This window comes from Mustela lutreola, chromosome 17, assembly GCF_030435805.1.
Source record: "Mustela lutreola isolate mMusLut2 chromosome 17, mMusLut2.pri, whole genome shotgun sequence".
Taxonomy (NCBI): Eukaryota; Metazoa; Chordata; class Mammalia; order Carnivora; family Mustelidae; genus Mustela; species Mustela lutreola.
The window spans coordinates 20562109-20589530 of NC_081306.1; the positions used below are offsets into that span (position 1 = coordinate 20562109).

The window sequence follows — 27422 nt, forward strand, 5'->3', positions numbered from 1 at the left end:
GAACTTACACTAATTCTTTGTAAAATTACACATCTTTCAGAGCTAAACTTGGATTAGAAATCTAAAAAGTAAGTGTGTCAGAGAATGTTAAGTTTCTTGGGTATGATGATGGTAGTGTGGCTACATAGGGACATGTCCTTATTTCTGAGGAGATAGGGACTGAAATATTCAGGATCTAAGTGTCATGATCTCATAATGTTCAGCAGGAAAGCTGTGTGTGCACGTGTGTGTGCTGACAGAGGGAAGGAGCAAAGCAGCCAAATGTCAGCCATTGTTGAATCCAGGAGAAGGGCGTACAAACGTATTACTAGTCTCTTAACTTTCCTATAGTGTTCCGAATTTTCGAAATAGAAGGTTGTTGGAAATAAAAAGATTTTTAAAATCAAAGAGCTAACAGCTCCTGAAAAAGCAGTCACCAAGTAGTTACTTAGAAATCAGTTACAACAATCAGTCTTATCGCGGCACCCCTTCAGCCAGCCAAAATGGCATCGGGTAGCTTTGCGGCTGCAGGTTGCTGACAAGTTGAACTCCACAGGACTTGGTGCAGAGGCTAGGTAGCTGGTCTCTTTCACAACCTGCAAGCCCTGAGCAGCAACCTCTTCCTTAAAAGATGCACTTAAGAAGGTACGTCCTTTCTCTTCTCTTTGCTCTCCAGTTCTGAGGGGAATCCGTGCAATAGTTCCTTGCCGCATGGTGGCGGAACAGCCAGCCTGATTGGCCAGGAGGTGGTTCTGGTCTTCTTTCTCCTGCTCTTGTTGGTCTGGTTCCTGAATCGAGAATTCGAGGTCAGCTACCGCCTGCACTACCATGGGGACGTGGAGGCAGATCTTCACCGCACCAAGATCCAGAGCATGAGGGACCAAGCCGACTGGCTACTAAGGAACATCATCCCCTACCACGTGGCTGAGCAGCTGAAGGTCTCCCAGACCTACTCCAAGAACCATGACAGTGGAGGTGTCATCTTCGCCAGCATCGTCAACTTCAGTGAGTTCTACGAGGAGAACTACGAAGGGGGCAAGGAGTGCTACCGGGTCCTTAACGAGCTCATTGGGGACTTCGACGAGCTCCTGAGCAGGCCAGGCTACAGCAGCATCGAGAAGATCAAGACCATAGGGGCCACATACATGGCTGCATCGGGGCTGAACGGCGCCCAGTGCCAGGATGGTGGCCACCCACAGGAGCACCTGCAGGTACTGTTCGAGTTTGCCAAGGAGATGATGCGTGTGGTGGACGACTTCAACAGCAACATGCTGTGGTTCAACTTCAAGCTCAGGGTCGGCTTCAACCATGGGCCACTCACAGCAGGGGTCATCGGCACCACCAAGCTGCTGTATGACATCTGGGGCGACACCGTCAACATCGCCAGCAGGATGGACAGCACGGGGGTGGAGTGCCGCATCCAGGTGAGTGAGGAGAGCTACCGCGTCCTGAGCAAGATGGGCTACGACTTCGACTACCGGGGGACAGTGAATGTGAAGGGCAAGGGCCAGATGAAGACCTACTTGTACCCAAAGTGCATGGACAGCGGGGCCGTGCCGCAGCACCAGCTGTCCATCTCCCCGGACATCCGAGTCCAGGTGGACGGCAGCATCGGGCGATCTCCCACGGACGAGATCGCCAACCTGGTGCCTTCTGTACAGAACGCGGACAAGACGTCTCTGGGTTCTGAAAACAACATGCAGGCCAAGGACACTCACCTCTCTTCTAAGAGGCCATGGAAGGAGCCCGTCAAACCCGAAGAGAGGTCTCGATTTGGCAAAGCTATAGAGAAAAGCGACTGTGAAGAAGTAGGCATGGAAGAAGCCAGTGAACTCACCAGGCTCAACGTTTCCAAGAGCGTGTGACGCAGCGCCTGTCGCTGCCGCGGTGCTCTGTTCCTTGAAACACAATCGAGTTTGTATTCACCTGCTGTGTGTCCCGAGCACCACAGCCTCCATCGCCGGGCGCAGCACCGCGTGGTCGTTGCCCTGACGTCTGCGTGCGCCACATACATCTGTCTCTGTGCTTTTTCTCCCCTGGAGCCCCATCCCCTGGGTGTGACCGTCAGCAGCGTGGAGAACAAGTGCCTTCAGGGGTTGACCGTGGCCTCGCGTCTGGGGACAGAGGTGGCCCATGGAGATCGTGGCATGGGGTATTGCTGGACTTTTTAAATGAAAGCTGTGGTTAAGATATCATTTTATTGCTTTTTCTCACAAGGCAGTTTGGGGTTTTGTTTTGTTTTTGCTAGTACAATGTTTTTGCATTTTTTTCTTGTATACATGCTAGTGTTTTCCAGTGACCTGACCTTTCTGTGTAAACATGTACACGCACACACTTTCATTCATGAATCTGAGATCAAGTGCCAGTAACTCACTGTGAGGGGAGGTGGGGGGCCGTGGGCTGCAAGCAGCCGCCAGCCAGGACAGCCCATGCGCGCCCCCCCACCCCGCCCCGACCTGCACCTTCCAGAGCACCTGGGGCCTTGGGCTGTCAGGGCTTCCTCCTCGTGCAGGCCAAGATTGCAGATGCTAGCCAGTAGCAGAGCTTGTGTACCCAGGTCCAAGGTATTTAGGAGCCGTGTTTCATTCTGCCCTGGACACCAAGGAGTCTTCCAGCTGGGAGTGAAGGGGTTTGTCTTTGAAGCTGAATCCTCGGAGAGGGAAACTCAAAATAAACGTCTGAGGGTTGCATTTATTTATTTATTTATTTATCAGGGAATGTGTGTCTTGTGGGGAGCAGCAGCCAGGTCCTTCCGGCAAAGGGACATAGATAGGCTGGGTTGTGGGGAGGGGGGTCTGCAGGGGGCACAGTGGAAGCATGAGAAGATATCTGATAGTGCTTTGGCTGCTCTGGGCCACCACTCCACACAGGGGCTGAGCAAGGCCTGGCCGGGCCTGGCCAGCGTGCCCTGGGATGGCCCAGGGACAGAGATGCTCTCAGCCGTGGTTCTGAAACCTTTTGGGCACTGACACTTCTGTCCTGTGGGCTGCGGATCTGTGCCCTTGGGGCCTCCCCACGGCAGGGATTGAGGCAGAGCCCGGCCCTGCATGAGGCAGGGGGTCGGGGCCAAGCGCAGTGGTGGGCAGGCAGTGCCAGCGGCTTTGGCTTGTACACCCCCGAGAATTCCCTCATCCTCTCCCACTCTTGGCTTGTGCAGGGCCGGTGTGCAGCAGGCGTGAACCTGCTGAACCCCAGCCCTCTTTAGCTGGCCTCCTCCTGCTGTGTAGAGACAGAATCAGCCACATGTACAGGAGGTGTCAAGCCAGGGCAAGTAGAAGAAACCTGAAGGAAATCACTTGTGGTGGTTATTTGTTGCTGATCCTGCCTGTGAGGACGTTTGGCCACATTGAGTCTGGAATGTACATGGAATTGAACTCAGGCCCGTTTTGCCCTGTCATCGGCAAAGTTACTTTCAAGGTGACTCGAGCATACGGTTCACAGGATAGTTTGAGAACTAGCTCCTTCTCTGTTTAAGGTCTTCTCCGGCACACCCTGTGCATTTTCTTTTCGCTGCTAAATCTTTGTATAATGTCACATCTACATCAAGTCACATTATCAGTCTCCCCCTTCCCCAAATTCATCTAGAGTCTGCCATTTCTGGGATCAGAAAATATGGATTCTGATGGGCCAGTTTCCCGGGGTGGGGGAACACACGTGGAGTTGCCTCCCAACAATGCAGCCATAGCCAAGATCTTGACGTCCCAGGGAGTCGAGGCATTCTCAGTAACTAAGATCTTCCTTCAGGCTTTACTGTCAGTTTGTTGGTCTTCCAATGCTGGAGGAAGGATGGTGTGACAATACCTCTTGCTTCTAAAGAATGTATTCTTCTAAGAAACCACAGAGATTTTATTTTTATTTTTATTTTAAAACACTACCCGACACTGTCCTTGTCCATAGGGACTGTGGACGTGTTAGGGGCTTCTCCCATCAGTGTTAAGGCATGTACTGGAGTGTGGGGCTCTCCTTCTGCCCTCTGCCCTCAGGCTCTGTAGCTCTGGCAGTGAGGGGGCCAGGTGGTTGCCGCCGGGCTGCCTGTGTCTCTGCTGTTCCACAAGGTTAATCTCTGCACATGCTTCCTCCCCTGCACATTCTCTTTTCCCTTCCCTTCCTGCAAAAGTGTTTGTGATTCCTGACTCTGGGAAGCCACGGACCTTAGGGAGAGGGTCTGAACGCCCGGTGATCTGGTCCAGCAGTGTGCACATCGGAGACTTTGATGGTTGGCTCACCCAGAATTCCAAATTGTCTTTAAAAAACAAAACAACACAACACCCCGAGCCTTCCTAAATCACCAGTACAGATGTTCTCGCTGAGCCACTACGTGGCTTGGGTCCTTCCCAGTTTCCTGCCCTGAAGCATACCTCAACGCAGGACCACAGAATCTGTGCCGCGGAAATGCCTTGCCTCTAGCTCCACTGGCCCTGAACAGAGTCCCTGAGGACAGGCCCCTGAGCAGTGGTTCAAGTGCTAGCAGTACGACGGACGTGCTCTTCACAGAGGCAATACCTCTTACAAACTTAGGTCAGGAAGCAATACTTCAGAACTGAATGTGTGTAAATAACCGCTTTGAGTTGCAATTGCTGTTTTCTTCTTGGCCCCAAGTCAGATCGAATTATACACACGTATATATACACATATATGTATATGTATATGTATATGTATATGTATATGTATATGTATATATATATAAACAAGCACACCTAATTTTATCCAGTGCAAACAAATGTAGAGAATCAGTTATGAAGCCCTTAAGTAGCTTGAAGAGTCAACCGATTATGCAACACCTGCACGCGACTCCATTAACACTGACTGCTCTCGAAGGCAGCACCTGCGCATTTGCTCACGACACTGAGAGCCAGAGGGCCGCGTGCTTCCCGCCACGTGGACTGTAACAATGTGTAGTTTCCAAAGATCTGTCTGCGTCTGCATTTCTAGATTTTTGAGGTAAGCGTTTTTTGGCTGGTTGTTTCAGAAAATCACATCATGCCTAGAACCTGAAATTGACGAGAACCAACTGTTTGCATTTTCCATCTTTTCTTCACTCTGCTCTTTTTAAACTGTTAATTCTAATTATTTCAGAATGCATCCACTCAAGAAATGGATATTAAAATATTCTAAAATCTAAATATTTGATGCCTGGTATTTCCTCATTGAAAAGATCAGTTTGCACTTCAGAAATTAGGGCATTCCTCATTCCCTGCGATTTGTGGCTGGAAATAAGAAGATTTGCCTTTCTTTCACATTATGACTTTAAAAACAAGACGACAAAAAAAAAAAAAAAAAACTATCCTATTTATGTATGTGGTTTCTTTTTGTCTAATGGACATATTTGCTACAGTTAACTTCGGTTGAAAATTTTTATTTTTATATGGAACTTTAACAAAAATAAAAAGCAGGTCACAGGACAAGTTTGGCTTGCAACGATATCCCTATTTTATTAGGCCTTCGATATAGTTTTTCCTGCAAGGTCTTAGGGGAAGGAATTGACCAAGAAAATGAAGGCAGTTTTCTGAAAGGACACAGCTACACAGCCTGTCCTCACAAAGTTCCTGGGGGTGTCCACATCAGGGAAAGTCATACACCCATCTCAGAATCCATTTAAAGTCATAGAGCCTCTTCCCAGAAACCATTCAGCCGTTTGTACACATCTTGGGCGTTCACAACACCTCCAGATCCAAAGCAAAACTGTAGAGCTATTGGGGTGTAGAGCCTTCTCCCCCAGTGAAGTCTTTCCTGGTGACTGCAGTATTTGTCAGCAACTTCAGAGCACAGGACCCTCTTGAAGACTCAACAGAGGGAGGTGAAGATACGGTCCCCCATCCTTGTTCATCCCCTAAAGAGGGATCGAGCTTCTAGGTTGTTCTCTGCTGGAACATGGCGCCTATGAGGGCACTACTGGTTGACGTGGGCATCCTTCCCTCCCACACCCTAGGAACCTTTTTGGAGGTTAGAGAGTCATGGTCTGTGCTGCACTGAAGGTCTTGTGAGAAGGTGGATCTCTACTAGAAGGGGTACCCTGGGGACTTTTGAAGACTTAGCATTCATGAAAGAATTTTGCAGTAAGACTCAGAACTTAGCTTTTGTGATTTCTCTCTTGCATGTGGTTACTTTTCTGTGGGGAATCTCCTTGTGGCCACCTGGAATAGATCCCGAGGGCCAGGTAAAGGAAGCTAAGTGGGGAAGAGATAGGTAAGAGGAAGTGATTAAGAAAGGTACACACTTGTACACCTTATACGTGTAAATTAAAATCCTCCCTAAGTGTCTATTTTTATATAGTTCCTACGTGAAAATTATTATTTTTAATTACATGACTCCGAAGAGTTGTCACTATCTATTAAAGTAACTTAAGTCTGGGGAATTCTCCCTGTTCCTGTTGGGCCTGGATGCCAGAAGGAGAAGCAAATTAAGTGGCTGTGTATCAAGAGCCCAGTGCCTCCTGAAATCTCAGTCATTGAAAACAGTGATCTTAACCTTTCTTGACTCACAGAGCCTTTGATAATTTGATGACAGTTGTGTCTCTTCTCTCCAGAAAACAAACACACACATGCAAATACACAACACAAATAAACCATCTATAATGTTGCATACAATTTCAGAAGTCCCCAGATTCAGATAAGGTGCCCCCAATCTGCAATGACTAAGGAATGCTGATTTTTCTATTGTAACTCTCTGCAGGTGAGGTTCCCAAGCATTTCCGGACTCTATTGGAAATTTGTCTCACCATGTTAATGCTGGTTTGTTTGCATATGCATTCCCAAGCAAATGATATTTTCATGTATTATGTTTGAGTTCTGTTTAAGTATATTCAAGGAGCCACTCAAAGGACTTTACAGTTTCATAAAGTTAGAGTCTTCCCAACAGATAAGGAACACTCGGCCAGTATTCGCTGAGCGACAACGATGTGCCAAATAATGCCAAACGTCCCTTTCTTTGGACCATTCAAGTTGTTGTGAGGCTGGAGTATATTCCAGCAACAGCCGAGATGAGAGACACTGCTTCTCCTGTTGCTTTCCCATGGTGAATTCTTCAGTAAACAGAAGGGCACTTCCAGGTAGCTGGGCTGGCACAGTGACAGCCTCTCCTTGCTGACGTTCTTACGCAGTGGGTTCTCAGAGTCATTCGTAAACAAAGAGGTGATTTTTGTACTCATGGTCTTAAGGAGTGTTCAGACTGAAGAAAGAGCAACACGCGAGAAGCAGAGAAAACAGCTTTACCCGTATTGTGTTGATCCCTCACGGAGAAAGAAGCTACTCCAAGTACAACCCATGAAATAATCTGTTTTATTTTTAAAACCATCCTCTCCAGATGGCAGGTGGGGCCCCAGCACGAGGGTCTCAGAACAAGGCACTGGCTTGGACTGACTTGGCTGGAGGGAGCCTTTCTGAAATAGCACCACCCTGAGAGGAGTGCCTGGGAGGGAGTTGGGGGCCAGAGGTCTCTGCTCTGACCCCATCTCTGCCCTGGGCCCTGTCACCAGACAAGGCAGCGGCTTCTGGCAGGGGAAAGTTTTCTGAACAAACTGCTCTCTCGTCTTCATCTTTCTCTGACTTTCTTGCCCTTCTCAGCAAAGAAAATTCTTGCCACGTAGGTTGGAAGGCCAGCGAATGGTGTCAGAAAGGAGGGATTGTTTGGATTTGTCCATATGATCCTGGGAAAAGGAAGCAGAATGGGAAAGGGAAGAGCTGCACACCCGCACACTTGCGGGACTGACTCCCTAGTGACACCGTGTACCCAAGGCCAACCTCACAGCTCACCGAGCCCTTCCTTGGGAAGATCTCCATTCATGTTCTCCCTGGCTTCCAGCTTCTTGGGTCTCCAGCACTGGCCTCTTGGGAGGCCTCCCACAACTACCAGCCAGCCCCACCTCATGGACAGCCATGCCTCTCCAAGGACACAGGTGCCTCCACTCTACCTGCTTCCCACCCCCTTCCACTGCCCTCTTTGACCTCCCAAGTAGGTTTCAGTTCCATGCCATATGCCATCCTCACTGTCTAACTTCAGGAATACAGATAACCCTACAACAACACAGTGAGCTGCTATTCTACTGATTGAAAGAAACAAACCCTTTGGCCACTACATTCAGTTCTCACCTAGGCAAACATGTCTGTGCCCACCAAGCAGTTTCCCGTTACAGCTTTCCACGAAAGAACTCAAAACACAGGGGACCCCTTTGGTCTTCAGGATGCCTCACCTGTGTGGATAGGCAGAAGTGTTTTTTCTGTACAACAGATCACAGAGCATAGCTGAGGGGGTTGCCCCAGTCCAGCCGGTTGCTGCCCACGGTTCCCGGCTGCAGAGCTGGACCCCGGAGCGTGCTGCCAAGTCCACGTGACTGCCTGTCATGGCCTCCCCCTTCCTTGCCAGGAAAGAACAAAGAATCCAGGTGGTGGAGTGGGTCATCGTGCAATTAAATGGAAAAATTAGATACCAGGTCCCCAAGCACTCAACAAGGTAAAATAAATCTTCCCTTCTCTCCCTCTCCCCTTCTTTTTGTAAGACTGGCTATTTGAATTAAATGTGGAGTATTTAAGCTATTACCTAGTGTGTGCCTAGAATGGAGACGTTTCGAAATTATTCCAGGGACCGCATGGACTGGTGTCCATGTGCTAACCAAGAGCGCCATGGGAATGCAAAGTTTGCAACTTGTCCGTGCCTTCAGAAAGATCTGTGGAAAGCGCAGGTTATGTTGCTGTCCTGTCCTTCCTGCGAATGGAACAGAAACAGATCGCGTACCTTTAACACAAAATCAGGTTCCCCACCCCCCACAACTGTTAATCACACGATAAATTCTTTATATGTATAATGTTAGGTCATTTTAAAAACACCTTTATCATACATCTGTACATTTCTAGTGTTTCAGGGAACTATTAGAGGGAAAGAAACGTATAACTCAGCTGTTTAACTTGAAGTATCATAGAATGTAATTGTAATTTCCTCCAATTTGGGGCTCCTGGGTAAAAAGTGGACTTTGTTGGCTATGCACAAAGGACTGAGGAAGCCAGTAGTTTAATTTTTAGTGGCAAGTCTTATGTGCTGGGTTGATGGAACTTTTCTTTGGTAATTTTGGTTTGCCAGAATGTTACCTCTTCCTCCTCAAGAGAAGGCTTCTGAGGCATCACAGATATGTTTGGAATTTTCATTTAACGCAGAAAAATATGGCTGAATATTGCCCCAATCTCCTGTTTCTATTATTAATTGCATGTTGTGTTGTACTTTCTTAAAAAGTTCAGTCAAAGACTTCTGTAGACTTCTGAAGCACTTTAATCTACCATGATACCTGGAGAGCATTTGGATTTGTTTGTTTTTAATGTTGAAAAATGTAATTTACATGAACTTCCAAGAAATTAGTTCAATTTAAACCTAACAAGATAAGATAAAACTATGTTTGTGTGTTGGAGGTGGGGGAGATTTGAAGCAGTCATCCAGATAATTTAGGACATAAGCATCCTTATCCCTAAAATATTTCTAATGAGACAAAGTAAATTGATTGCACCGATCACATCATGATCCAAATTCTTCCATTCACGTTTCTTGCGCAGCCAAAACAAGGAGTCTCCTCATCGCTTTCAGTATCTCCTCTCCAAACTTCCTCATCTCCTCCTTCAGCTGCCCATTTTGTCGGCAGAATACAGGAGGCACAGATCTGTGTGCTGTGAGAGCAAACCTAACGTGTTCTAGTGAACCCACTATCTGATCGTTACTCGAATTCCCAAAGAGTCTGCCTGTGTTCCCAACCTGTGGCTCCGGCCACCGCCTCCCTCTGTCATCAGTGCCTCTGTCATCAGTGCCCATAGCAGCAGCCCCTTCGATGTCTTCTAGCAGGAGCACAGCCAGGCCAGCGTGAATGTCTTGTATGCCCTCAGACAGTTGGGCAGTGAGGAACAGAATGGCCACCCTTCCCCTAGTTCCTCTGCCATGCAAGAAGACAATCTCCAAGCACCTACACTGCACCAAGCCTCCTGCTGCCTCCTTGTCTTCTTAGTGAACTCTGGCGTCCTTCAGGTCGTGCTTGTCACACTCCGCCCCACCCCCACCACATCGGTACCTCACACACTGGCCCACCTTCCAATGCTCCAAGCCCCTCGCATAAACTGTCACAAGGTCCTAGGTGAAGCCTGTGGCACCCACGACCCTTCAGGAAATAATCTGCAAGACCCTTCTGTTTTTAGCTCCAAGAAGCTGCCAGAGCAGAGAGCTGGGAATTGCGAGTCTAAACTGAGCTCACAAAGCAGATATTCCAGGGCCATCCTGGGCAGCAGCAAGCCTGACTCTCAGAGACCCCCACCAAACCCCAGTATCCCAGGATTCCCAAAGCTGTCCTTGGACTTGGGGGAGGTCAGGGACAGAACAGAGGACCATCCAGGGATGCCCAGAGAAACAGATGTCCACAAAGAGCAGTTCACCAGCGTCCGTGACCCGGTGCAGCAGGTCTTGGATCCCACACAGCCCTTTGCCACCTCTTCAACCCTCAAGTGCCACAGCTGCAGGTGTGCCATAAGCCATCAGGGTGCGCCAGGCAGGGCGTCCAGGTGCACCCTCTTCACGCTACAGCATCTAATGAAGCACCAGTCACAACACAAGGATGAGCATCCAGTGAAAAACCCAAAGCCTTAACATCCTCTTGGAAATCCTGTGTCAATTTCACGACCTGTAATGGACAGCATTTTAGGATGAGCCGTCCCTGAGATGATCCAGTTACTAAAATCAGCTTCCAAACGTCTCAATTCATGCAATGATCCTTACACCAAAATCAGTTCTGTGAGGCACGCAGGTCCTAATGGAACCCCACGTGCCAACATTGCCCCTTCCAGCTTTGTCCTGACGGGTTCCCCGGGCATAAGCTCCCCCATTCATGGTGGTGAGTCACTGTGGAGGGGCGACAGGGGTTTGTTCAAGTAGCCTTTTGACCTGTGGGTGGTCATACATTCACCCAAAACCTGGCCTTCTTCCACACGTGCTGACGGAGAGCCTCGTACGCATGGGCTTTGCTTCTTGCTTGTCATGAAATGCAGAAAGAAATCCCAGATTCTAATAATCTTTCCATTCTAAAAGCATGGATAGCTTTCTTTTTAATCCAATTTTCTAGAAACTGCTTGTGGCTCTTTCTTTGGTCCCCTCTGAACACATTCCCTCCCTTCTTCTCTCTTCTGAGAGACAAAAGCACTGATGAGAGGGGAACTCGAAGACTGTTTTCAGTTAAAGGGAAGGAGCCTAACTGTAAAAAATAACTAGATACCTAAGAAACTGCTTATGCTTTGTCAACCACCAAAACCAGGAAGAATTGTATCTATGAGATACCAAGCTATATCTGTATATAGATAGAAGCACATTATCTTTAATTCATTCCTACAGACCTTGTAATCTGTTGTATACTCAACTGTTGTCCTGTATTAGAGAAAACTTCACACTAGACATGGAGAAGGCTGGGAAAATAATTCAAAATACAGTATAATTAACTCTGTTTTGTTGTTTGTTTATTCCGGGGTTGGCGCAATTTCAAACAGAAAACGTGCTTCATAGAAATTATCAATCAGAAAGTGAACTTATCTGCAGGAATCCTGAAACTTCCCTTTAACACAGCACGGACTCACAGAGCTTACCCACGTGTGTGCACTCACCACGCAGGCTGAAGGGGTGGGAGGGGGAGAAGGTGCTACAGACCCCCTTCCAGCCGGCCTGCAGGGGCAGGGCTGCCTTCAGTGCTCCCTAGCTGAGTCCGCATATCAGGAACACACAGTGTGGCTGCAAGTTCCCAGGGCCTCACATACCAGCCTGGGGATTAGCGGGTTCATTAGCCCCTCTCTTCAGTCAGCAATGTGTGCAGACAGGCACGTAGAGAAAGAGAGCAAAGAAGTGTACCCTCCCCAGGAGTCTCTCTCCTCCCTCCGAGGGGAAGGTGCCGCCCCTCTGAATCACAGATAGGACACACCATGGCATGTCTGGTGCTAGCTTTCTCTGTGACTTCTCCGGAGTTTGTTCGACACCAAGCTGAGCTCACAGACAGGAGTGAACCAAAACTTGTTTTCTTTGGACTGCTTTGAGCAAAAATGGAAGAAAAGGGCTCATTTTTTCCAGTGATTTTTTTTTTTTTAATCAATAGTACAGATCCAAAGTAAGCATTTATTCACTGGCCCAGTTTCCCAATCTTTTCACTTGGAAGTGTGACTGCCAATTCCCTGGGTTGTAAGAATAGGCTGGAAACAAGCCGACAAGCTGAGGTGCCCGGAATCAGAGAAACCTCTTTCCAAGTGTGGTTGGGTCAGCTTCCCTGGGCAGACTGTTAGGTGTGTACTTCTCAGCTCTGAGTCTGACTGTTTTTAGCTGGTGTTGGGTAAACAGGTGTGTGAAGCCAGCTGGTGAACAGGTGTGTGATGCTGGTTAGCAAACATGATACCAAGAGTAGCTGTGCTCCCTCCAGGAGGAGACCAGGCTTGTTTTCATTTTTGTTTTAAAATTCAGCCCAACTAGCTGGAAAGAGAATAGGCTTGCTCTCCTAGCCCCTTAGTGATATGCAAGGGAGGTAAGAAGTCTTCCGATGTGCTTGTTAACAAAAGCCCTGTGGCAACTTTTTTTTTTCTGTCCAAGAAGGAAATATTGTTCATCTTTTTTCCCGTTGCTAGTTTGTGGGAAAATAAGAAAGCGTTTCTTTAAATAGAATCATACCCTGGAAGGGACCCCTTTCCAGCCCACTGGCTCTCCTGAGTCGATATGGTCATCCAAGTTGGCCCCTAAGACCTTCCCCTTGAGGTTGGAGTCCATGGTTCCCTGCCCATTTGCACCTGAGAGACACTGGATGAAGCCAGCACAGCAAGCCTGTAACATTTGCAAGGAACGCCTGGGTGGCTCAGTGGGTTAACCCTCTGCCTTCTGCTTAGGTCTTGATCCCAGAGTCCTGGGATCAAGCCCCACATTAGGCTCTTTGCTCAGAGGGGACTCTGCTTTTCTCTCCCTCTACCTGCCGCTCTGCCTGCTTTGTTCTCTCTCTGTCAAATAAACGAATGAAATCTTAAAAAAGAAAGGAAGAAAACAAGAGAGGAACTTGTCTAACAAATTCTTACAGCCAAAGGGATCTAGGAGCAAATGCTAAAACTTGGGGATATCATTTTCAATTTTTAAGCTGTATTAGCTTTAAAGTATCCGTTTTTCTGGAAGCATTCGGTTTTGTTTTTCAATTAAATTAGTCACTCTGGTATGTCGTGAGGTAGTCATTTTAATTTCAAGGTTTTCATAAGTTTATACGAACATAAAAATGTGATGCCAATGTAGAGTCCTCTGTTATCTTGTGGTTTGAGTGCCCACCGGTCTCAGTACGTGTTTCCAGCGGTGGCTGACATGGGTTCTCCTCTTATACGGGTCATACGTCTCCTTACTCTGCTCACAGGGAAGCGTAACTGCTGGGAGACCGGAGAGCGGCTGGTAAAATGAGGCCAGCTCTGACTTGGATTCCCAGCCCCACGGAGGAGAGTGTCCCCGAAAAGCACATGTGCACTGCCGAGCTCTCGAGGACTAGACTTCGAAGCCGTCCTTTCAGCTCAGCAAATGTCATTCCGCTTCAGTCTGCTCACCCTTCCATTTGCAAGAACCTGACAAAAACTGCCAAAATGAAAACAGGAATGTTCGTTTGTGAAGGAGAAGTTGGCAGGCAGCCACAGGCTCAGAGGGCGAAAACTAATTCTGCTTTGTTTTTATGTCAGTAGCTCCTGGGCTCCACGCCCCCTCCCCTACTCTGCAAAGGCAGGGCCTGAGGGCGGATTCTCACAGGTCGGAGGCACGCAGGCCACGGGCAGCCCTCAGTGGAGAAGCTGACTGGTAGAGGCCAAGGGAAATCCCTCTGCTCCTGAGCGGACAGCTTGCCTCCTTGTCCCACCTCTCAGCCCTTACAGGTGCAGCGATCCCAGCCCCCGGGGCTGTCAGCTTCCTCAGCCCCTCTGCCGTACAGGGAACGTGGGCCTCAGGCCTTACGCCAACCCAGGGGAGTCCGTGAAGTCTGGCTTACCCAGCCTTCCTCCCCAAGGGGAGAGGATCCTCCACTGCACAGAGGGAGGAAGGAAAGAGAGGAGAGGGAAGGAAAAAGAGGAGGCAGGCAAATGTCTTTACTACCTTTAAAATGCATTTGGATTTTTCAAATGCATTTCTAGATCACATCTCCTGTGGGGTTAAGTGTCCTGCCCCCTCCTGGTAAGGCCCAAGGGGAGGGGGCTCCCCTGTGAAGTTGTTTTGTTTTTGGTTTTTTTTTTGTTTGTTTGTTTAAAATTTTTATCTACTTATTTGAGAGAGAGAGGAAGGAAAGACAGAGCACAAAGTGGCGGGGGATGGGCAGCAAAGGGAGGAGAAGCAGATTCCCTTCTGAGCAGGGAGCCTGACTCGAGAGGACCCTGGGATCCTGACCTGAGCCAAGGCAGCAGCTTAACTGACTGAGCTCCCCCGGCATCCCTCCCCTGTGGAGTTTTAAGCTGAACAAAGCACAGGGGTTCGATTCCTTTCCTCCACTGCTGCGGCCAGGTGGGCAGCCAACCATCCTTCTGATTCGGTTGGGGGGGGCATCCTAATTTTCCAAACTGAGGAACAAGATTAGCCTGGGGCCAAACAGGGCTTGGAGAGAAGATTCAAGGCTCCTGAAGCACGCAGCCATTCAGCCCCACCAGAAGAAGGGGTGGGGATAAGCAGTGAGAGTTCAGCCCTTTCCCAAGCTGTCCTGGACGGGGCTGGGCTCAGAACTGGGAACGTTGACAGGACAGGGCAGGCAGTTAAGGAATCGGCACTGCAGGAGAGACCCCTCGCCATAGCAACATGTAGCCTAGCAGTGGGTCCTAGAATGTTCCAGAAACATTAAAGCCTGGGGTGGGTGGGGAGAGAGGGCTCAGGAGCAGGTCCATGGCAGGAGAAAGGAGCCGTTGCATGAGGCCCTTTTCATGCAGAGTCCCAAGGCTATAAATAGCTGGGCAGATGCCCAAACAGCTAGTGCAGAGAATCCCTAGCCAGGGATGGCGTTGGGAAGGGTGCAGTAAGACAGTATCCTACCCTGGGGCAACTTCGGGCACCAGACTAATCCTAGAGGCCACCTCCGCTGCTAGGCACCCCCTCTTTACACCTGTAACCCATAGCTGGTCAAGACAGGACAAAAGAGAAGCAGGGTCTGCTGTGTGACTCTTGGTGGCTAAGGAGATTGCCTGCTGCCATGTCCATGTGGTTAGCCCAGTAGGGCTGGCTTTTTTTTTTTAACCTTCTTACTTTTTATTGAGATATAACTTACACATGCAGCCCAATGAGTTTTTATGTATTATACACCTACATCACAATCACGCACATCCAAGTATAGGACCCTCTGAGCGCCTGGAGAGACTCTCCCATGACACTGTGGTCAGTGCCCCACCATCCAAGGCTAACTGCTGCATGGACCTCTGTTATCATAGATGGCTTCTTCCTTCTGCTCCACAACTGAGCCACCTCCCAGGAGTCCTACATTAAGTACTGTTTTGTGTCTGGCTTCTTTCACTCCTTGACACTCCTGTGAGATTTCTCCATGTTGCAGGTAGCAGAACTTCGTTCTTTTTCATTGTCCTGTAGGGTTCTGTGGTATGGCGAGAACATACTGTGTCTCTCCACTCTCATGTGGTGGGGCATTTGGTTGTTTCCAGTTTGGAGTTATTATGAATAATGCTGGAATGAGCATTCTCATCAGTGTTGTCATATGTCAGAGTGAGTTTGGGAAAAGAAAATCCTAGAGGGATCTAAACGGATGTGCCCTCCATGGAAGGCAGTTGGTAACAGCTGTCAAAATGAGAAAAGCACACACCCTTCTGGGAACTGATTCTATAGATGCGTTCAAACGTGCAAGTATCTTCTCTACAAGGTTTTTCCGTACAGCATTGATTTGTAAAAGATAGATTTTATCTTTTCATTGTTAAGTTGTAAGCATTCTTTATATAACCAGGATACTAGACCCTTATCAGATCTGTAATTTGCAAATATCTTCTACTCTATACGTTGTCTTCACTTTCTTGATATCCCTTCATACACAGAAGTTTTCCATCCTGATGAGGCCCAATTTATCTATTTGCTCTGTTATATCTAAGATTCCATTGCCAAAACCAAAGTCGCAAAGATTTACCCCTATATTTCTTCTAAGAGGTGTACAGAGTATAATACAGTCACATAATCCCTACCATGGGACAAAACCTATGATGTGGGTTGTACATCATGACTTCTCTCCAAAGAGCATGTATGGGAATAGGAAAGAAAAAGATAACCTTACAGTGGAGAAACCCAGCAAACACACCTCAGCCTGGTGACTGAGGTCAACAAACACAATGATAAGTCACGTCGATAGTACAGACCCTGGATAGGATGAGAATGACACTGTTAGGGGCTGGACTGTGTTGCCCACCCCCACCTCTCCAAGTTTATATGTTGAAGTCCTCTAACTCCCAGCACCTCAGAATGTGACTGTATTTGGAGATAGGATCTTTAAAGAGGTTGTTAATAATGCTACCTGAGATCATGGGAGCGGGCCCTAATCCGACAGAATGGAGGTCCTCCTAAGAAAAGGAGGTTAGGACACGGAGTAAGAACCATGTGAGGATATAGGTAGAAGAGGTTCATCTGTAAGCCAAGGAGAGAGAGAGAGAAGCCTCAGGGGAAACCAGCCCTGCCAGCACCTTGACATTGGACTCCCAGCCCAGAACTGGAAGCGAATAAATTTCTGTTCGTGGCACTGCCTGGTCTGTGGTATTTGTAGGGTGACCCAAGCCAACCTAATGCAGGCACTTTACCTCTGAAGGCTTCCTCGCAAAAACCTATAGCTCCATTCTAATCACGAGAAGAACCAGGGACAAATCCTGATTAAGGGACGTTCTACAAAATACCTGATCAGTCTCCCTCAAAACTACTAAGGTTATCAAAGGTCAAGGTAAAACAACAACAACAACAAAGAAAGAAAAGTCTAAGAAAACTGTCACAGACAGGGCAAGACCAAGGTGACACAACTGAATGTTATGTGCTGTCCTGGATGGGACCCTGGCACAGGAAAAGGGCATTAGGTAAAAACTCAAAAAAGGAAATCTCAAGAAAATGTGGGCTTCGGGGAATTGTGACAAATGTCCGCGACTCGTGTCAGATGGTAACAGCAGGAGAAACTGGGTGTGAGGGATGCAAAGGGTCTGTACTCTCCTCCCAGTTTTTCTGCAAATCTGTAACAAAGTAAAAAGTTTATTTTAAAAACTGGACAACAGGTTTGAATGAACATTTCCACAAAGACGTACCAATGGCCAATAAGCACACAAAAAGATGTTCCATGTTATCATTCATTAAGAACATGTAAGTTAAAACCACAACTAGAGGCCCCTCGACACCCACCAGAATGCTTAAATCATAAAGAAATGACAAGTGTTGGCAAGGGTGCTGAGACACCAGAATTCTTATACGTCACTGATGGGAATTTAAAGTGGTATGTCGGAAAAACAAAAATTTGGCACAAGAATCTTAAAATGTTACATTTACCGTAACATCCAGTAATTCCAATCTTAGATCCCTACCAAAGACATGGGCAATCAAATGTCCAAAGAGTGACTCGAATGTGGACTCCAGTGTGTTAGTCATAACAGCCAAAAAGTGGAAATAACCCCAATGTGCCAACAACTAATAACGGGTAAATACTTATGTGGTCTAAATAATGAACACGTGGTCTCTTCATACAATGGAACGTCATTCTGTAGTAAAAAGGAATGAAGCTCTGATCTGTATCACGACATGGATAAACCTTGAAAACCTGATACTCAGGGAAAGCAGCCAGAAGCAAAAGACCACATATTCTGTATTTCTACTATCTGCAATGTCCAGAAATGGCAAATCAACAGAGATAGAGAGATTGATGGTTGCCTAAGTCTAGAGAGGAGAGCAGGAACTGGTGGCAGAGTCACCTTAAAAATAGTAGTAGAAATATTCTAACATTGCATGGGGTTGATGGTTGCGCAAGTATATATATATTTACTAAAAATCATTCAGTTGTACATTGGGAGTGAGTGCAGTTTTATGGTTGGTGAGGCAAAGATGAGGCAAGACTGGCAATTTTGTAAGTCAGGTGGCAGGTAGACAGGATTCACTTTACTCTTCCTTTTACTTTTGTTTCTATTTGTAATTTTTTTTTTTTTTGTAATACAATGTTTAAAAAGTAATGAGTTGCTCCTTTTTGGGTCCCCTAAACATGTTTCCATAAAATCCCAAGCTCATCTTTTGGGCATTATTCCCCGACCTCCCTCTCTCCCTGTTAGATGGGGCGGTTCCTAGGAGTATGGATGGTTTTCTATTATTTATTGGAGGATTGGGGCGGGGGGGATACTGGAACATTTTTACCCAGAGATTGGCAAATACCTGTTAGTTGAAGAAACTGTTTCAAATAAAATGGGGAGGGAGAAAGGAGACCGGTAATACAGGAAACACCATTTAGCAAAGGTTAACTCAAGCCTCGCAAAAGGGAGTATGTTAAGTGGTCAGACTTGCAAGATGACACCTTCCTTCCAAATGCTTGTTGCCTGTTGGGTTTTCCACGACATTCTGCATCAGGGAAGGCTACCAATAGTAGTCAACCTCAGTGATGGGCCTCTGCTTCAAAATTGTTATAAAATATTTAAAGCACTATACGTGAAAATAACACGGAAGAAAATGGAATCCTTTCGGACTGGGGACTGTGGAGAGTCTCAGGGTCCTCACTGGGACTCTCATTTCCCATCACATAAGTGTAGAGAAAATGCGTTCTTGGACTATTCTGATAAATTTCCTGTTTAAAAACAGAAACAAAACCAAAACAAAACACGTGATTTTCTTGCCAATGGACAGTTCTCTAAGACCTGCCTTGAGTTGGCAAACTTCGCAGAGCCTTCCAGATGTGCTACCAGAGAGGAACGACTCACCTGCTCACACAGACCCACCTATAGTGAGAGAAGGCACGACCGGGAGGGGAACAGGGACCACATCCTCTCCAGGGTCCAGGCAAGGGCTAGGTAATTGCATGTAATCCGCCCAACAGTCCTGCGAAAGAGGCGAGGAAACAGGGCCACGTGAGCGGCCAGGCTCTGCTGCCCAGCCTCGGACTCGGGAACCCGTGGGCCACCGCTCCACCTCGCCGCACCCCTCTGCCCGCCGCTCCCCCCCCCCGCCCCCCGCCCCCTGCCCCGGCGCTCTCCCCAGCCTCCCAGGAGCAGGTCAGGCCCTACTGTCTGGCGCCACCTAGCGTCAGATCCCCGAAGCCTCTAATCCATCCAATTAGAGGTCGTGTACACTGACTGGTTTGGTGGGTCCCGGGAATCACAGGAGACCTTCTTGAAGGACAAGTATATGGGCCCCACCCCAGACCAATTAAACTGGGCGAGGAAAACTGTGCTTTCCACTTTTGCTAGCTGATTCTAATACAAGACTAAGGGGTGAGAGCACAGCCTCACACCTGTAGTGAGCCCACTTGTACCCCTGCCTCCCCCTCCTCTGCTTCTTGAGCCCACCCTCATTCACTGCCTTTGTCCATACTATCGCCTCTTTGAGTTCACCTTCCCTGGATAGGGAAGGCTTGCGTGCAGCCCTGCTGGCGGCCCATCCCAGGCTCTCCTGTCACATTGGACGCTGTGGGGCAGGAGTGGGGCAGAGAAGCACTAGTCTGCCTTTGTGCGGAGAGAACCAGCGGCAGAATCAGGACTAGAGGGTGAAGGGCAGACAAGGCAGGGGTCACCATGCAGGAGCAGAGCGGGGAGCCCAGATGAGCTGGGGACACCAGGGTCCGGCAGCAGAGAACCCACCCCAGGGAGGCAAAGAGCTGGTGGGAGGTGAGGCCCTGAGACGCCAATGTCCACAGAAGACTGCTACCATCTGCAGAACAAGCGCTCAGAGATCAAACTATCAGGAACTTCAAGCTGTAAACAACAGAGCTTTGAACCAGGTATGGGTCCTCGTGAGCATAAGGCCATGTCCCTGCACAGACCAGGAGTGCCTGAAGCCGGTCCTGCCTGGGACCCTGCCTAACTGTGGATTCTTGGGCGCTGCCACAGACCCCAGCCTCAGAATCTCCAGCAAACACATTCGGGAATCTCTGTATCTGAAAAGTTCCCCCAGGGCAGTTTTTTGTTTTTTGTTTTTTGTTTTTTTTTTATCACGGAATTGGGCTGGGTTTCCGAATTGGGCTGATAATGAGGTTTGGGGGCCTCTCCCCTACAGACTCACACTGAAAATTCCTAAGTTCTCTTCTTCTCCTGTGTCCCCTCACCTCCTGGAAGCCCGCTGGGTCTTTGGAAGCCTGCTCCATTTGGGTTCAGATGGTGCATCCCCCACCCGCCTGCTGTGGGACCAGGAGCAAACCTACGTCACACGGAGCAGCTGTGCGGCTTCCATCAGCTCATGGGGCACAAAGGGCCCAGAAGAGCTTCTGCTGCAGAATAAGGACGAAATAATAACTCTTACTATTACCAGCGGCCCTCAGCCCCCCACTGCTCTGGGCTGCATGTGAGGAAAAACCTTTGTCTGCATTTAGCTTATTTGTTTGTAAATACCCATACATGGATCTCAGTCTGGAGCCATCCGGTGAGCATCCACAGTGACTGTGGTGCAGGGACTTGAGGCCCGCCAGTTCCGCACAGGATTTGCTTGGGCCTTTCGGCTATGGGTTGTGGAGCTGCTTCTTCACATCCAGATATATGCAGATATCTGCAGGTCTTCTCTGTCATTTTTTTTTTTTTAACTTTCTATTTTAAGATAACTACCCTATCATTTTAACAGCTGTGTGTTGGTCTGGGGCCCAGACATGGCCTGATCTGGTTCGTCCCATGTTAATGGTGTCAGTCCATGCTGCTCCCACCAGCCCTGTAAAATAAGACTGTCTGCCCTCCTTGGCATGGGGGAGTGCTGCCAAATTCAGAGACTTTCAAGTGCATCATTCAAGGTCAAGAAGCTGGAAAACGGCAAAATAGCTAAGTGATCTTTCCGTGGATTGTTCTGAGCGGCCTCTCAATGAGTCAGGCATAAAGCCCTGTTCTCGGACATTCTTGTTCAAGAGGGGTCAAATCTGGATTTGTTCCCTGTTCTGGGCTGAATTGTGTCTCCTCACCACCACCGCTCCCCAACGCCCCCCCCCCCATTCATATGTTGAAGCCCTAACACTCAGAACCTCAGAATGTGATGGCATTTGGAGTAAGGGTCTTAGACGATAATTTACGTGTGCCTCGTTGGCACAGTTGTAGAGCATACGACTCTTGATCTTGGAGTCATGAGTTCAAGCCCCATGTTGGGCACAGAGCCTACTTTAAAAAAAAAAAAAAAAGGAAAGAAAGAAAGAAAAGAAAAAGAAAAAAGAAGAATAAGAGGGATGTTACTTCTACAGGAGGCTGTTAGGTGGGTCCTAATCCAATCTGACTGACATGCTTACAAGATAAGAAAAGCCAGAGACACAGGGATGTAGAAGCATGGAGGATACAGGATTGGAAGGCAGAGGGAGAAGGTTCCTTTGTAAGCCAAAAGGAGAAACCCTGGGAGAAATCAGATCTACCAGCACCGCCATCTTGGACTTCCCCCTTCCAGAACTGTGAGAAGTCAATTTCTGTTGTATAAGGAACCCGATCTGTGGTAATTTGTTATGGCAGCCCTGGCCAACTAATACCTTCCCTGCTCACTCCCCAGCACCAGAGTTCAAGGGTGACAAGGTGCCAGGAGAGGAGCCTGGCGCACACATTTCTTCCCATCCAGTCTGCTTCCCTTCTATGCGGACTGCTCAGCATAGTGCCTGGCATAGAGCTGTTCTTTTTTTCTTTTTTCTTTTCTTTTTTTTTTTTTTTACAAAGAGAGAGATCACAAGTAGGCAGAGCGGCAGGTGGAGAGAGGGGGGAAGCAGGCTCCCTGTCGAGCAGAGAGTCAGATGTGGAGGTGATCCCAGGACCCTGAGATCATGACCCGAGCCAAAGGCAGAGGCTCAACCCACTGAGCCACCCAGGCGCCCGCAGAGCCGTTCTTAATATGTATATGACACTGAACACAGCCAGGAATATTCCCCCTCCTGTGTCTGAGTGGAATCCTCATTTTCCAGATGAGGAAACTGAGTGTTAGAAAGGATAAGTAACTTCTCTGTGGTCACACAGCTTTTAAACTGGGGAACCAGGATGAAACAGTCAAACCCAGGTAGTTTAATTCCAGATCCCATGTTTTTTTTCCCCCCATGCTCTTTTTTTATTTAGTCAAGTTTACTGAGGTGTAAATTTTATATATATATATATATATATATATATATATAATATTATATAATTATAATCATATATATAATTGAAATGCATAGGTTTTTAAGTCTACAGTCTGATGAATTTTGACAGATGTAGACATATACATAACCACTCTCACAATCAAAATATAGAACATTTTCATCCTTCCAGAAAGTTCCCTTACTCTCCTTTATAGTCAGATCCCCAACCGCAACCACAATGCTCTAGGCAACTACTGACCTGATTTCTGTTGCTTGTTCCAGAACTTCGTATAACCACCACCATGCCACGGGTACTGTTTGCTTTTCATCGTCACAGTGTCTCAAAGACCCAACCGCAGTTCTTGTCCATCAGCTCTTCTTTCCTTGTGATTGCGGCATTGAATTCTGTTGAGCAGCTACCTATCACAGTACATTATCCATTCCCCCACAGATGGACATTTGGGCTGCTTCTACTTTTTAGCTATTATGAATAATGCTGCTGTGAACAGGTGTATAGGAGTCTTTTTTGGACTGTATCACTTTTGTATCACTTTCTGTATCACTTTTGTATCACTTCTGTAAATACCTAGCAGTGGAAATCACAGAAAGGCAAATGTTTCATATTATAAGAAAATGGTCAGACTGTTTCCAAATCTGTTGTAGCATTTTACGCTCCTACTGGCGGTGTTGGAGGGCTCTGGGAATTCCACAACTTCCTCAACCCTTGGTACTGGCCTTTATTATTATTATTTTTGAAGATTTTATTTATCTGAAAGAGAGAGTGTGTGAGCACAAGCAGGGGGAGCAGCAAAGGGAGAGGCACCAGGGAGCCTGATGCAAGGCTGGATCCCAGGATCCTGGAATCATAACCTGAGCCGAAGGCAGACACAACTGACTGAGCCGCCCAGGAGCCCCTAAGGACTGGACTTTAAAAAACCATTTGAGTCATTTCAGTGGGTGAGGCCAGGTACGTGTTGCGGTTCTAATTGGCATGTCCCTGGCACTGATGATTAGTGCTCTAAAGGGTCTTATAAAAAGATGAAATATAACATGTGTATTGTCTACTCATATATCTTCTTCTCTGAGGGGTCTATTCAAGTCTTTTGTCCATTTTGAGAGCATTTTTAAAAAGTCGAGATATACGTCACATAAGAAAATTCGTCTTCAAGTGTGCCTTTCAGTGTCTTTCTGTGTATTCACTACATTGTGCTTGCATCACCACTAATTTCAAAGCATTTCCATCACTCCGAAAACAGCCCTGGTAAGATTTGCTCCGTTTCTAAGTGGATGGTTTATCTTCTATTATTGGGAAAGCCAAGAGGTTTGGGGTTTTTTGGTTTATTTGTTTCTAAGTAGGCTCCATGCCCAGCCCACACAGGGCTTGAACTCACAACCCTGAGAATCTGACCTGAGCTGAGATCAAGAGTAGGACACTTGACTGACTGAGCCACCAAGGTGCCCCAGGAAAGTAAAGACGTTTTTAAGTGTTCTGGACACTATTCTTCTTGAAAGAGGAATAGTGTCCAGAACACCTAAAAACGTCTTTTTTATGAGTACTGGGAATATTTTCTCCCAATTTATGACTGGCCTGTTCATTTGTATTTTCTTTCTTTCTTTTTTTTTCAGCTTTACTGGAGAACGATAGACATATAAAATTGTAAGGCGAAGTGTACGTCATGTTTTGATATATATACATTGTGAAAGGGTTCCCTGCATTTAATTACTCAACCATTTTCATTTTCTTGGTGGTATCTTTGAAGTGCAGAAAATGAAATTTTTAAATAAGCCCATTTTACCTGTTGTTTTTTTTTTTTTTTCTTTTACTGTCAGTCCTAAGAAAATTTTATGTCCTAAGGAATTTTTGTTAACCCCAAGGTTTTCTCCTGGCAGTTTTACATTTAGGTTTTATGCTTGGACCTACGACCCATGTTGAATTAATTTTTGTTTAAAATACATTCTTTCTATACTGATATCCAGTTGTTCCATTGAAAAGACTCTTTCCTGAGGCACCTGGGTGGCTCAGTCGGTTGAGTACCTGACTCAAACTTGGCTCGAGTCATGATTTTGGGGTCATGAGATGGAGATGCTTAAGATTCTCTTTCCCACCCTGGAAAGAAAGTAAGAAGGAAGGAAAGAAGGAAGAGAGGGAGGGAGGAGAAAAAGGAAGGAAAGAAGGAAGGAAGAGGAAGGAAGGAAAGAAAAAAAGAAGGAAGGAAGGGGAACCTTTCCCTCATTGAATTGCCTTAGCACACTCTTGTCAAAAAAATCAGTTTACTGACATTTCACCAAGGCCAGTTTCCTGATTTTCATGTTTTTTAAGAGGTTGCCATTAGTGGAAACTGGGTAAAGGGCAGAGCGGATGTCTCTGTTATTAATTTTGTGATTGTCCTTCCTTCCAGTCTGAAATCATTCTATTTCTTTTTCATGCCTTATTGTGGTGGCTAGCACCGTAAGTACAATGATGACGAGATGTAGTGAAAGTGAACGTCCTTGTCTTGCTTCCAATTTTAGGAGGAAAGGATTCAGTGTTTCGCCACGAATTCTGATGTCCATTGTAGGTTTTTGCAGATTCCTTTTATCATTTTGAGGGAGTTCTATTCTCTTCTTCATTTGCAGAGAATATTTCTCACGAATGGATGATGAATTTTGTTAAGGTCTTTCCTAGGCATTTATTGAGATGAATTTGTCTCATTTATTCTATAGTGGGGCATTGCGTTGGTTAATTTTCAAAATGTTGAACTAACCTTATATTCTTGGAATAAACCCCACATGTTCATAAGCTTTTAAATATATTACTAGATTTTATTTCCTATCATTCTGTTGAGGATTTTTGTGCCTTTGTTCATGAGGTCTATTGGTCTGTAGGTTTTATGTATTACATATAAATATACATTTATATACATATATAATGTCGTTATTACAGAGCCCTACTTCCTCCTTAAATACAATGTGAGGGCTGGGGAGGTGCCCCCACAGAGATTATTTCCAAGCCTGAGATTCTCCCCAGGTGGGGCCCTGATCCCAGGTGGGCCCCTGTTCCCAGGTGGGCCCTGAGTAATAACCCGCCAGTGTTGATGAGATGAGATAAGATAAGCGGGCCAAGAATTCCACCTGCGTCGCTCAGCATGCATGTTTGATGGGAAAAGCTGGGACCAAGGTCTGAGCTTCTACTGTCCAGGTCCAAGAAGTCAATTTTATCAGATGACCCAAGGGTGACAATTTCCTAAGGAATTGTGTCATACTATAGGTACCCATAGAGACGAAACAATTAGACCAGAATGCCGTTTTATTAAAATTTGTAATTGAAGTAGACTTGTCCTCAAATCTGAAAATTCATACCTTTTATTCAAGGAATGCTCTCCCTGTCTTGATCTCTATCTTAGTCTCTAATCAAGAAACCAAATTAGCCACGTGGAGGCTTCTCAGCACGCCCAGAAACGCAGGGGCTGGGTAAGGCTGTTTGTTCTGTCTGGCCTGAGGTGGGACATGATTTCATCCTGTCCCTGGCTCGTGATCTGGTGCCAGTCAGAGGTCTCTCTCCCATTGTTCATATTATAGAAAACAGCAGCTAATGCTTAGACTTGGGGGACAGTCTTTTTTCCCAGTCTCAGCCCCAGCCACTACCTTCTCTTACGAACTTGATCATGTTATGATCACATCATTGGACAGTTGCTGAATTTATGGGTCCTTTCATTTTGCCTCCCTGATGGAGACATAAAGCGCCCTGATTCAGGAATGTGGGAAACAAATACTCTGTGGCTTTCCAGCATCGTTGTGAAATAGGACACCCATACGGGAAAGTGCACAAAACGGTCATAATGGTTAATCATAAAGCAGATTCTTGTACAATCACTACCCAGGCCCCCTGCCAGCAACTCAGAACCCACTGTACTCCCCTCCCTGTCATGCTTCTTCTCCATTCCCCGTCTAATTCTTATTTAATCACTTCCTTGTCCTTAGCCATCATTTCCCACCTGAACATGCATTTCTAAATCCTAGCGCTGCATGCGTGTGTGTCTGTGTGTCTGTGTGTGTGTGTGTGTGTGTGTGCGTGCGAGTCTGGCTTCTCGACAGTCATTCATGTCATTACACATTATTAATTCATTGTCATTCCATCCCCCGGATATTCCATGAGTTATTTACCTGTTCTGCTCTTGGTGGACTGCGAATCAGTTTGACAAGTTTTATTTTAATTTAATTTAATTTATTATTTGACAGAGAAAGACACCTAGAGAGAGAGCACACAAGCAGGGGGAGTGGGAGAGGGAGAAGCAGGCTTCCCACGGAGCAGGGAGCCCGATGTGGGGCTTGACCCCAGGACTCTGAGATCATGACCTGAACCGAAGGCAGAGGCTTAACGACTGAGCCACACAGGTACTCCATCAAGTTCTATTTTTTTAAAAAGATTTTATTTATTTATTTGACAGAGAGATCACAAGTGGGTAGAGAGAGAGGGAGAAGCAGGCTCCCCACTGAGCAGAGAGCCCGATGCAGGGCTCAACCCCAGGACCCTGGGATCATGATCTGAAGCACCCAGGTGCCCCCCATCAAGTTCTATTTTTTAAAAACCTTTGAAATTTGGAGTAGAATTTCTTTGTATCTACAGATCAGTTTGAGAAGTGACGTACTTACATTTTTGGATCTTCTTGTCCGTGAATGTATCATGTCTCCAATTATTGATGTCTTTTCAAATTTCTTGCCATAACTTTTGGGGGTTTATAGTAGTTTTTCATGTGGAGCTCTTTGCCTATCTTTCTCTAGGGTTTTTTTTTTTTTTTCTTTAGGCATTAGTTGTTTGTTCTTTTAAGGCATGGTAGCTAGTATCTTTTAAATTTATTTTTCTGCTTACTACTGGAACACTCCTGATTTTTTCCATATTGAGTCTGCATCCAGTAACTGCTAAAATTCTTTATTATTTCTAATATTTATCAGTAGAGTCTTTTGGCTTCACTTGATATACAATCCTTACCAGAGGATAATGGCTATCTTAGGGTTGTTGTCCGCCCCCCTTCCCAGCCCTTATGTCTGTTCTATCCTTCCTTGCTTACTGCACTGGCTATAGCCTCCAGTACAGTGCGGAATAGAAATGACAGTAGCGAGCTTTCTTACGTCAAGCAGAAAGCAGTCAACTTTTTACCAAGCATGATGCTTGCTGTGGGCTTTTTATTCATGTCCTTTATTCAGAAAGTTTCACTCTTTCCTATGAGTTTTTATTGTATTGGGACACCAAGTTTTGGCA

At 46.7% G+C, this 27422-nt stretch overlaps 1 protein-coding gene across 2 annotated transcripts in view; it reads left to right on the top strand.

Annotated features, from left to right (window-relative positions):
* Positions 1–5102, top strand: part of ADCY9 (adenylate cyclase 9) — a 116208-nt gene extending 111106 nt beyond the window's left edge. For both annotated transcript variants that reach the window (XM_059155344.1, XM_059155343.1), the window contains exon 11: positions 656–5102. In XM_059155344.1, the coding sequence (XP_059011327.1) occupies positions 656–1844 (1189 nt within the window). In that variant the 3' untranslated portion in view covers positions 1845–5102. The remainder of the gene's footprint in view (positions 1–655) is intronic.
* The last annotated feature ends 22320 nt before the right edge of the window (positions 5103–27422 follow it).